The 12809-nt window shown below is 45.1% G+C and overlaps 1 protein-coding gene across 2 annotated transcripts in view; it reads left to right on the top strand.

The window, feature by feature from the left end:
• Nucleotides 1–12809, top strand: part of PTCHD4 (patched domain containing 4) — a 93082-nt gene that overhangs the window by 17130 nt on the left and 63143 nt on the right. For both annotated transcript variants that reach the window (XM_052810100.1, XM_052810099.1), the window contains exon 2: nt 8237–8717. In XM_052810100.1, coding sequence (XP_052666060.1) covers nt 8237–8717 — 481 coding nt within the window. The remainder of the gene's footprint in view (nt 1–8236; nt 8718–12809) is intronic.

Here is a 12809-nt window from a genome sequence, read left to right as displayed (position 1 = left end):
ATTTTTTAACATTGAATTTGAGCTATGGATGAAATCAGAATTAATATGGAGAATTCATTAATATAAAGTACTCGTGCTACAGATTCTTAGAGTTTGCCAAATACGAGAGATGGTAAATGTGTTCTTCATACACATGCCTGCATACATGAGTGTAAGTGTTTAACTGTATATATCCAAATATTAGTGTTTTGTGCATCTCCCTTGAGGACTGCTTTCTCCTTAGTGATTCATTCCTACATTTTTCCTTGGCACAAACAAAATCCTTTGGGATGAACAGTAGCTGTGCACAAGACCACGGAGGCAGGCACAGCTTTTTTTTTAATTGGAGCTGGGTATTCTTCACGGCTTAGCACCTGGCAAAGGCCTAGATGTTGTCCCAGTTTGCACAGGTGGAGGGCCACAACTGTACCATGCAATGCAGGAGCTTGGATTTCCCCTCCTAAAGCCATGTGGCACCTCCTTGCAAAAGTGTGTCATAAAGCAGAATTTGAATATATGAAAAATATGAATGCTGTCCTGCTTGGTGGTGTGAAGCATGGAGGTCCTGGGGTAGAAAAACAGTTTCTGAGGAAATTCCCACACCTCAGTGCAAAGCTCTGGTTAGCTGAATCAGCTTGCCGTGATCTGGAGCTTGCCTGCAAACAGTGCAGGCTCCGTTCAAAAATCTCCAGTAATCAGGTCATGGTCCCGTGCAGGGTGGGAGGAAGCCACTGACCCAAAACCCAAGTCGCTGCTCCTTCCCAGACCAGAGACAGAGATGGAGTTACTCATACGACCCTCTCCCTCTTCCCCCACTGCTCACCCTTTGTGTCTCGACCTGTTACCGGCCGCTGGGGAGACCCTCCGAGCTGGGGATGGGCTTTGAAACCTCCCACGCTGTGTTCTAGGGCAGCACAGTACGGCCACACAGGGCTTGTGAACCAGACGTCCCAGAGCACGTAGACATCAGCAGGAAGAAAAACCACATGTGCTACCCAGCCTGAAGTGTGACTTTTGGAGTGGAAATACTTGAAATTTCCTGTTTTCTGTTGAGGGGGACGTCAGTTTAGGGTAGCTAAACCCAGCCCTGCATCATTGCTGCTCTGCTCGGTGCTACCGTGTAGTGTAGCCTGGGGTCCTGCGGGAAGGTGGGAAGGAGGGAGCTGGAGGGGGACGGGAAGGCATCGAGTGCTGAAGCAGGGACTGCAGTGCAGGGCTGTGCTCGTCTGCTGCCACCGGCACGGTGGCACAGGGCACGGGAGACGCAGCTCTGCTGTTTGCAGGAGGGTGTCAAAGCTACTTTGCTCCCACCTGCCTTCTCCTGCCCTCTGCCCGGGTGGTCAGGGTGCAATAAGAACTGCTGCTTTTGTTACCCCTCACCCTGTATTTTCCCTCTCCTGGCTTCCTTTTTCATACCTCCAGTCTCTTCAGGGCACCCGGCTCCATAGTCCCACTTTTATTTCACAACCACTACCAACTCCACTTCTTTTGCATCACTGACCACTTTCTTGCCACACAAATCCCCCCACAAAGCATACATCCCACTCGGTTTGTCTGGCCACTGCCACCCCTCGGACAGGAACCCATTTGTGGATGGGCAGGGAAAACTCTGTGCTGGTGTGCAGTGATGATTTTTGCAGTCATCCTTCGTCCTGGGGGATTTAGGGGCCACAGTGCCAGGATGCAACCTGACTTTTTGCTCCGTGATACCAGGGAAGCTCCACTGGCAGGAACAGGCTGTGAAAAGCAAAGGGGCTGAGCCCAAGGTTACTGCCTCGAGGGCTTTTGATCCTGGACAGGACAGAGCAGAAAATCAAAGGACAATATAAAGCAGGGAGGGAGCTGTGGCTCTGTGCTTGCTGGAAACAAGAGGACAGCAGTATTTTAAGATCTGACCTGGTAGATTTACACACCCAGGCTTACCAATGACTTGAGAGGTCCTGCTGACATGAATCTCCTGTGGAAAGCAAACTGGTGTCACCGACACCAAGTTGTGCTGAGCCACCCACTCGCAGGGCTTCCTATCCTGCCATCCCACCAGTCCCTAGGCCACTGGGCACCCAAAGCCATCTGCACCCTTCACCCCTGGATCCATCTCACAGGTCTGGGGTGCAGCCACCGATTCACCAGCCGCTGCCTGAACTGTCAGTGCCAAAGCTATTTCACGGCTGTGCCTGTGATTCTGCCTCTGGTGGAGCGGAGAGAAGAAAAAGGCAGATAGGCCAGCTGTGCCCCAAAATTACCTCCCAGTGCTTGTGGTCCTCTTTGTGCTGTCTGTAAACCCCCGTCTTCCAGCAGTACCCTTCCCCATGGAGGGGAGGTGTGTAATCACAGCCAACATGGGTATTACTTTAGCAGCTTCAAGGACACAACTGTGTCCTTGACTGCATGGGCGCAGTTTAGGACAACCGGGGCCAAAGTTGGGCTGGGAGTGAACTGGGCAGTAAATCCCCATCCCTTTTTTCCCAGAAGAACTGGAATGGGACCTGAGATGGACCAAACAGGAGTCTGACCTTGGGAGTGAAGGAGTTACTTGAATGATGAAGAACTTGACAGTAGGACAAAGAATACAGGAGGCTTAAGAAGAATGTAAAAGTGAAATACAGTCTGGGAGGCAAGGTTTGGTGTGGAATGGAGCCGGTCTGGGAGTGAGAGGGCTTATCTTGTATTTTTATTCCTGAGGGATGTGCAGGGGAAGCAGTAGGTGGAGGGGACAGCCTTTTCTGCTTTCCCTCTGGCCTTTCCCTCTCTTGACAGCTGAAAACCTGACAGGGTGATACAGAAGGAACAAAGTGGGGAGGACTGCTCAGAAATACAGCATGTCCAGCACCAGAAGCTCCTCCACAGAGATGAGTTCTCTAATAGCAATCACACTTTGCTATTGCACCCTTATGAATTCCTCCATAATTTGATTTACTTGGAAGGAATAGATCTGTGTTAGGAATACTTCTTTTATTCCCTGTTATTGATCCTAGAGTATATAAGTGTCTTGAAATACTTTTCTCCTGCTCTTGTCTCTTTTCAAATTACCTGATCTAAAACGAGAAACCCAAACCAGTAAGGGTCTGGGCTTTAGCATGAGCCCAGACTTATCAGAAAGAGGTGCCAGATGGTTCTGGTTGCCTTTTCGGTGTTCTGGGTACACACCTCCTGCACTTAAAAAATCACAGTAGTAATCCTTGATTTCCCCGGGAGGTGGCTCAAGGTCTGTATGTTTGCTAACCTGCAGGACATGCCTGTGAAGGGGCCCGTGTGAGCCAGGAATGACAAGGCAGGTCAGCTAGTTTTGTGTTTGCATCTGTCACTGAAGGTGGGTTAATATCTCCTAGCTTTTTAGCCTGATAAAAGCTAGGAACAAGTCTTAAGTATTGTGCCTCTGCTGTAAATGGAGACAGACAGGCAACTGCAGAAGGCAAGTCTGGTTTTGACCTGTACCTTAGGATGGGGTGGATCATCCTTTGGATGTGCCTGACTCTTCCCAGTGACTACAAAACAAATTTGCTTGACTAGCTGGTGAGCTGAACCTCATCATTGCCAGATAGCTGGAAATAACTGGGTTGCTCTTTATTGCAGCAGTGACCTAGAGCATTATTTCCTGGATAGCTTCTCATGGCCACTTTCATACGTTTTTTTTTGCTGAGTGAACAGACCACATGGCCGTCACTGTGTCCCCGTTCCCAGCCAGCCGAGGTGCAGTTTTCCCTCAAATGCGTTGCCCTCGGGGCTCACTTGTCCTGGACTCTCTCTCCATTGCTGAGAATAGCTGCACAGGCACAAGTACAACAAGCAGTCTGGTGGGTGTGCAAGAGCACCCACACAGCTCTGAGGGCAGGAAAACTGCTAGGCTGGTGCCGTTCAAAGCAGGGAGCAGAAGGCAACCTGCCCAGGGCTGGCGCGGCCGTGGGCAGTGACCACACGGAAACCCCGGGGTGGGAGTTGGGGCTGCAGCAGCTGCACTGACATTATTAAGGAAACAAAAAAGGTCCCCGGTAATTTAGTAGTAAGGGAGTATTGCTAGTATCCCTCTGGGCTGCACGCAGAGAGGATCTGTGCCTTCATTAACACCAGCAAAAGATATTTAGCTCAGTAGGAGCAGCTGGTTTTGTTTAACTTGAGAGGTCCTGCGCTCAGCTCTGGAGCAAGCCAAACATCCCCATGCCATTTACACATCTTTTTAGGATATTAAAGGTCCAAGCATCCTTTACAGAGAAGTTTCTAGCCTGAAATATGGTAGGGGTTTATTCTGCATCCATCCATTCACCATCAGTGATTTTTACTGCTGAACGGACAAGGAGTTTGGATTTTCAACAATGTGCAAGACCAGGTCTGCATATACGCAGGCGGCAAAGTCCATCATGCTGGGGGAAAAGGAGGATGATGCTGTCCACGTCTAGCAACTGTCACTCCTCTGAGAGTCCTTAGTTCTCATCCTCCTCCCTTTTACAATCTAAATTTACCAAATGGCTTTGGGCCATCTAGAAAAAGAGAAGGGAGTACACAAAAAACAATTTACTAGTATCCATCAGAGCAAAGATTTTTGCTTGGCTCCTGTTTAAGATCACATGTTACATGCCCCAGCAAGTGATCTGTGTTTCATGCCATTTTTAAAGATGCTCAGATCTGGAGAGAATTAGCTGCAATCCGAATGGACGATGGCCCTTTTTGTCCTTTGGGAGAACAGACACTGTGAAGTTTTTGTTAGACATTAAAAAAAAAAAAAAAAGAAAGAGAAAGAAAGAAAGAAAGAAAGAAAGAAAGAAAGAAAGAAAGAAAGAAAGAAAGAAAGAGAAAGACACATAGAATTTGGGACTGGGATACCTGGGAATCTGAAATTCAGGCTCCAGCCATGCTAGTGACCTTGCTAAAGACAGTTATCATCTTGTGTTGTAGATCCTCTGGAGATACATGGGTGTAAAATGGTGTACAATCAATAAGAATTATTATTACTCTATTTTTTGAGTTTGCTTTTCTGTATATAAGATCAGAGAGTAGCAACATATGTAGGTAAAATGTGTAAGAGATCTGTAGTCTGAAACATGCAACTATTGTTATGAAATTAAAAATAGCATCATGTAGGCACACAGCAGGAAGGACTTGCTAACAACAGAAAGTGCTTTTTTTCATTGAGGAACTAGGTGGAATGAGGGATCTTGTTCAAAACCTGCCTGGTCTTCAGGCCTCATTTATACAAGTCACTGTGGCCTCATTTTGTTTCCCAGACCTTAGGCTTAGCCCAGGAGCTTAGCCATTCACGTCTCCTTCTTTCACCAACGTGGTCCTGGAGGACAACAGAGAACTTGGGATGGTGAATAACTCCTCTGAAGTGCCCGTGAGACACCAAGAGGTAGTTAGGTCCCTGGCTTGGAGGCCTCTGGGAAATGCTGAAGGTCATGTTGGCAGCACTGGGTCTTCATTTTCCCACACTTCAGTCTCCACCTGTAAAATGGGATGAAAGATGATACTGTTCCCCATTTTCTTCTGTCTTCCTTGCTGAGATTGTAACCGTTGCAGTGACAGCCCTGCCTAGCACAACAGGACCTTTATCTCTCTTAGAGCATTTGGCAAAGACAACATATGAGCTGTATTAGAAAAGGGTCTCATTTTCCCAAATGCCATGGTGGCAGGTTCGTGTTTGCATGCTATAAAAGCAGCAAAGGAAAAACCCTTGCATAGATAGGAAGCAATCTGCCTTTGGAAGGAAAGGGACGGACAAAATGACCTCAAAGCAATTCAGCATCTGTGATTTCCTGGATTCCATCTGAAAGCTCGCTCTCTATTTTGCTGACATATGAGCTGGGTGCCCTATTGTACATCAGTGTAACAAATAGCCGTTATCTTCTGTTTCGTGGAAGATACGGCAGAACATGATTTATTTGTGCCTGCTCTGTTGCTTCTTTTGAAATGTTGCTGTCGTTCGGTGCACCTTTCGCAGCGGAAGGCAGATGGTCATCGCAAAGTTTCCCGTAACCTTGCCGTGCGTGCTGCATAGTGAATCAATGAAACCTGAATTACAGTCCATTGTCTGAGTTTGGAGCTGTGTTGCTAAAGTATCCTGCAGTGGCTGAAAACATTTGAATGTCAACACTGCATATATACTGAGGAAATATGACATTTCTCCCTAAAATTTCAAAGCAGTGCCAAAGGGGATTTTTAACTGTGAAGTTGCGTCTGATGTGAGCAGGGACTGCATTGCTCAAACCTTAATTACCAGCTTGGAAATGTACCTTTTGTGGGTGTGTGAGTGTTAGGTGTGACCCCTCCTTAGAAAAAAAATAGAAATAATGAATCAAAACAGGATTCTAACATAAAATGCCAGAGAAGAGGATTTTTTGGAGTCCAAACAGGACCAGCTGCCCCTGTGTGCTAGCTGTCTCTGCTTATTTGACATTTGCAATGAGGCTTCAGGTGATTTGAGAAACTGGCATTAGACTGCAAATCACCTTTTATGTCAGCTCGTGCCAGGATACCTCGCCAGAAGCCGTTATTTCTGTGGGAAATAACAACTGGGAATAGGGAAAAAATGAACTTCTGAAAAGCACTTTGTCACGTTCCCTGGGCTGTGGCAGGCAAATGCTGAAAACAATGTGAGCTCCTGCCATGAAAGCAGGCATAGGCAAAAATTTCTCAGTGGGAGGATTACCTCCTTTATGTACCAGAGACAGGACAAGGTGAGTATATAAAATATTAACACTGTCTCTCAATTTCTGATATTTATTTGCCCTATGAGCAGACATGCCGGAAGACATCTATGTTTCATAAAGCCTGGTACCTTGCTTCATTGATTTTTCCTTAGGATGGGAATCATTACAACGAGCAGGTCTGGCAATTTCAGATAATGACCTGCGTGCAGCACAGGTGTTTCTAGAAATGGCTAATGTTGGATGTAATAGATGTTAAATGTGTCTCCCTCAAATGCTTCTGGCCTTTTGCAGATGACTGCTTCCATGTGCGTGTGTAGAGCAGAGCATCTCCCAAATTCAAGCTGTCAGTCAGCTCATTCCCATAGCCCATCTAGGCAAAGAGTGTTATCTCATGTGAACTCGCTGCTGCAGGATGTTTTATACATTGACCGGTTTGAAAATTTTATGTTTTTATTAAATACAAGATGAAAGAAATCTGAAAACTTATAATCCAATTTACAGGGGAAAAAAAAAGCAAAATGTTGTTATTTGGTGTGCAACAGACATTAATCCCTGGGTTTAGAGTTTTTTGATCAAAGAGATTACTTGTGCTAGGACATTTTTATCCAATATCTACTGAGTCTTCTTCCTCAGTTTGCAACTGCGTTTGATCTTCTAAATCCACGCAAGCTTCCCCTGTCTTGAAAGGGGCACATCACAGTTAATCTAGAGAACTAGAATAACCAGGGGCTTAAAAGCAAGGACTTTCCTCACAGGACCTTTCTTACAAAAAAGAAAAAAAATCATCTAAATGTGACCAGATAACTCTACCAAAAAAATGATCTGGTCTTGTAAATAGGCAGGAGCTGATCCTGAGTGCACGTATGTGTCCTTTACTGATTGTCATGGAGTATTTTATGTCCTAGCATATACTGAAATAAGTGAGAACAGAGTAAGGTTCATATTCTTGAAATATAAAACCACCAAATCCTGGCTAAATCGAGGTGTAAGGTAGATTCTTTTCTCTGTGCCGCTGATAGAAATCCATGAAATTTCAAATAAACAATTCAAGAAGTCTGATTTTAATTATATTTTTCTAGAGCCAGAGGAGCTATTAAACTTTGTGGATCCGTCTACATTTACATCTGTATACTGAGGAACCAGGCCTCATTTTCTGTACATTTACAACTTTTTAAAAGCATTTCCAAAGTGTCAGGAAATCACAAATCTTCCAGAAATTGATCTTCATCTCCAACTTTTCATACTTCAGTAACTGGAGATTTGTTGTCTGTCAGAATTAAAATGTGGGAAAGCGATCCTCTCCCACGGGGTGAGGAGCTTGCATGCTACGTTTCAGTCCCCGAACATCTGGGACCGCAGTGAGTATCAGAGCAGTCCCTGAACTGCAGCACAGAATTGCAAATGAGGCTAAAATGAGTAAGAAACAGAGTCGTGGCAGGGAACAGGGATGCGTCCCAAAGCCCACTGAAGTGAACGGCATGACTCCTGTTGACTGCAGTGGCCTTTGAGTGGAGCTCTCGGCATGTCTGTGAAAGGAAGGTAGAGTCAAACGGTATCACTGTATCACATCTTACGCAGGATAACCACATGCTCATCTTTTTTACTTTCTCTCCCAGGATGGAAGGAACAGTTTTATTGGCCACCAGCTCGGAGGGGTCATGGAAGTGCCAAACAGCAAGGACCAGAGAGTCAAATCAGCCAGAGCCATCCAAATCACTTACTACCTCCAAACGTATGGCTCTGTCACCCAGGACCTCATTGGGGAGAAGTGGGAGAGTGAATTCTGTAAACTGATGCACAAGATGCAGCTGGATCACCAAGATCTGCAGCTCTACTCACTAGCGTCCTTTAGCCTCTGGAAGGACTTCCACCAGACCAGTCTCTTGGCCAGGGGCAAAATTTTGGTGAGCCTGATGCTGATTCTCCTGACTGCTACCCTCTCGAGCTCCATGAAGGACTGCCTGCGTAGCAAACCTTTCCTGGGACTCTTGGGAGTACTCACTATCTGTATTTCCAGTGTCACTGCGGCAGGGATATTTTTCATTACTGATGGAAAATATAATTCTACTCTGTTGGGAATCCCTTTCTTCGCTATGGGTAATTATTTATCTTCATAATAATAGGATTAACAGAGCTTAATGACAGGATTGTAAATTACATCCTGGGTTATAAAGTGCAGATTTTACCTTGAGTGAAAGTCTAAGTCATTTTCATCTTGTTAAATTGATCTGTGCCTTGCCAAAAAAAAAAAAAGAAAAAGAAAAAGGAAACAAAACAAAGCAGTAGCAACAATAAAGAGCAAATGACGTTGCTGGAATCTCGGCCAATATGAGAAAGGGGCAGTTTTATTGATCTCTGTTACAAAACGAAGGAGAAATTGTTATTGAAAACTAGTCAGCTCAGCACAGAAAATGGATATGTGTTGACCTGACTTTGATGGGAGGCCAGCTGAAAGAGTAAGTTAAAATAGGAGGGCACCGAGGAAGGAAAGATTTTAGCATCCTTCCCAAGGAGGGCTTCTCTTCCAGCTCTGTCTGAGGGGCAGAGGTGAACGGGTTGGTGTAAGAATAAGATTGACGGGCTTTATCTCAGAGAGGAGATTACTGTTGTGGTGTTTGCCAGGCTGTAAGCAAAGGGGCCTGTCAGTATCTGTAGCGCATAATCCCTCGGTTTGTGAAGTCCCAGATCAGCTGCAGAGATTTCCTTTGTGTCGCACCCAGGCAGGGGAAGGTGCAGACGAAGAACAAATATAAAACCCAGCTCTTTTAGCAGAAGAATTGTTTTCTTTCCTTCTGTTCTCATTTCTGTTCCAAGCACTTTTAGTGCATCTGTGTGGTTAATGAGTTTGCTGGAAAGGTACGTTGGAAAGGAAAAGGGAAACGTGCCCAAAATGGCTTGCTGAGGCAGCGTTGTTTGGTGCAATCGCATCCAATTTTGTCAGAGTTTCACCATATCACGAGTCTGAACCCCAGCAATGACTCTATGCAAAATCTCAGCAGTGGCAGCCCAGACCCAAAAACCTTCATTCTTGCTTTTTGATGGCAGGAAACCTTACGTGCGGACAGAACTCTGTATCTTTACAGTTAATTTCTTAAATTCCATTCATGCCTCAAGTACTCAAGCCCAAGTCCTATGCTATGGTGAGAGATAACTAATTAAGCAAAGCCACAAGCTAGAGTCAAGATTTGGAGAAGGGTCTTATATTTTTTTTAAAAACCTCAAGCTCCCAAAACCCTACATTTTCTTGCTCTTCCCCTCAAGAAGAGTCTTGTAGGTGTACACCCCCCAACCCTCTGCCTCCTATTTTGTCTGTCCCCTGATAATGCATCTGTGTCACTAACCAAGGGGGCCGAGCTGTGGCCTCCTCAGTCCTGCACCCAGCACCTCTGGAGCAGCTGGCTGAGGTGGGATGGAGTGGATGGTCAAGATTCCAGAGGGAAAGGGAGGACTGAGGCAAAAGACCCCAAGGAATTGCGTGATTGGCTCAACCTCATTAATAGTGATAAAAAAAGCCATGCCAAAACCTAATTCAATCGTCTGCACTGTTAAATTGTGACAACGGCCCCTGGCATGGTCTGCCCTGTGCCAGCTCTTCAGATGCTGTGCAAAGCTCTGCGGTGTAAGAGGACTTGGTGGAAAGAAAGTGCTGAGAGGGGGAAGGGAAGAACACTGGCAGGAGGAGCAGAGAACGTGCCCAGTTGTGACAGGGATGGATCCTGACGTAAGCGAGTGGTGTGGGGTTAGGAAAAAGAAATCTGCCTGGCAGAATGGAGAAAAGGATGACAGTGGGAAAGGGGAGGCTCATGCCTGTTACCAGATTATGGCAACCTTTTTGTTGGGTGTCAGGACGTGCATATCAAAGAGAGGGGCCAAATGGCCTCAATTGTGTATTCCTCTGCTAGTGTCCCTTTTTAGGCAGCTGTAGATATGGGTGGCCCATACTCTTTGATTGGCAGGTCCCCAGTTTGTCACTCCCAAGGAGCCCCAAAGAGTGGCTGTAAGTGAAGCTCATCTTTGGGCTGACCTCAAAAGCATCAGCATCCATACAGGCCAAGAGAATCAATTGACGTGGCATTAATATTGCGCTCAATTTATACAGACCCTGCAGCCCCAGGATGAGACAAGGGTGGGAGTTTCTGAAAGCAGAATGGCTCCGTTTCCCATCTAGGACGGTGGTAATCCAGGATTTTGTTTGCTATCTGAGGAAAAGTAATGTTTATAACTTTCTGTTGTGTTTTGCGCTGTCATTCTTGCCACAGCCGCTGCCAAGAGCAAAAGAAAAGAAAAAAAAAACCACCTCTCTTGAAGTGAGATATTTGCAAGGATTGCTTCTATAACATTATATTGAACAAACTTCAGGCTGAAAAAGAAAACACTTAAGTAACCCTTCTACAGATATTTCATTCAGGAATCTCAGACTGAATTGGAAATATCATTAGAGAACAGCTTGCAATGCCTGGGAACTGCTGCTGGTAAATATCAGGCAACAGTTTTACAGTTTGGTAAAGTAAAACTCAGGAAGCATGTCCTACCAAAGTCATACTGGGTTATATCCTGCAAAGTTCCTTTAGTCCCTTAAGTGACAGTGCCAGCTAATGAGACCTTGCTCTGCCTGTGATATACCCAGGACCTCGCAGACCTGGGCTCCTCACAGGGCAGCGTTTTCTACTGAACCTGCTTTACCGTGAACTGATCTGACACCTTAGAGTAGATCCACTGAAGACCCCAAGACTTTTGATTCTGTGGGTCAATACATAACTCTGGCCCGTGTTGTACCAGTGTCCTTTGCTGCTAGCACAGCAGAAAGCAAACAATACATCAGGTAATAATTGAGTAAATATAGATGAAATAGTGTGTAAAGCGGGGTTTCCCAGAATTACAAATGCCAGATTTGCAAGTCAGCCTTTCAAAGTCAAGTTACTTAGATTAAAAAAATAAATGGCAAAACAGGTAATAACAGCCACAAAGTGCCTGCAAGTGCAATGCTACACAGAATAAACAGGCAACCTTAATTTTGGCAGTTCCTAACTTTGGAACACTTCAACCTGACATTTGCAAACTGTCCATTTAAAGTATATTTGTTTGGTCAAAAATACACAGTTTCTTCTGACATTCACTTTTCAAAGGATTAATTTTAATTTGGTGATGTTCTTCTGCACTTGTCCTTTTTCCTGCAGAAATGGCAGGATTCTGCCATCTGAATGACAGGAATAACCCTGGACTTGTACAAATGTTTAGGTCCATAATTCCTATTGCAGTGCAGAGCTTCTGTGGGTTTCAGTATATGGTAGAAGCCTATATGAAAGTAAAATGTTTAATATTTTTCCAAATTTGGACTGAATGACCTACACATTAATTATTTGCTGTAGTCCTGCTGTGAGGGAATGGTCTGCTGGGATTAAGCATCTCTCTGATATACTGGGGGAAGTGTGTTAGCCCAAATTGGCTTTTCTCTTTATCCTTGAAGGCGAAAAACTTCAGTCTTAAGTTAGGCATGAGGACAGTGGTGGAAAATCCTGCTTGCTCTGACTCCACGATACCATGGCCTTCTCAGACAGCTGCCACAGGAAAACCAGTTTCCCCAGTACAGTGTCTACCACTGTGGTTTCTGAGTCTGTGAGGAGCAAGTCTTCAGAAGGGTCCTGTGCAAATAATGCTCTGACTGCCAGGATCTCCTGCAAACAGGAGCAAGAGGTGCTGATTTTTAGCTGTTCATACCCAGACAAATGGCTAAATGTGATGAGGTAGAGAAAAGGTGCTGCTTTCGTTTCAGGACTTCCTCCTTTAGGAACTGAAGGGGACCTAGGTGTTTTGTTTGTCTCTTTTTTTTTTTTTTATGTTGGGTTTTAGTAACCACCATGTGAAATCAGAATATGGGACAGTTCTACCTTGCATTTCTCTTCTGGGACACATGCAAACTGAAGTTTCTTCTGCAAGTTTGACACCAGCAGAGCTATCACCACTGGATGTGTTTCAGATAGGGGATAGAGGGTCAAATCATTGAGTTTCAGATTTGTTCTAGATGTCAGAAATGGACCTGGTTAGGTGTTCACATCTGCCTTTTGTGTTTGAATTCATGATGCAGTTTCAAAGGGATGTTATGTACGTGACATAATTATGGTTTCCCATGCCTAATCATCACTAATTAATATAACCAGAAGGTTAACTACATAATTGAGATATTATTGC

Source organism: Harpia harpyja, chromosome 15 (genome assembly GCF_026419915.1).
Source record: "Harpia harpyja isolate bHarHar1 chromosome 15, bHarHar1 primary haplotype, whole genome shotgun sequence".
Lineage (NCBI taxonomy): Eukaryota > Metazoa > Chordata > Aves > Accipitriformes > Accipitridae > Harpia > Harpia harpyja.
The sequence above is the reverse complement of the archived record's forward strand: the minus strand, read 5'-3'. Positions and strand labels throughout refer to the sequence as shown.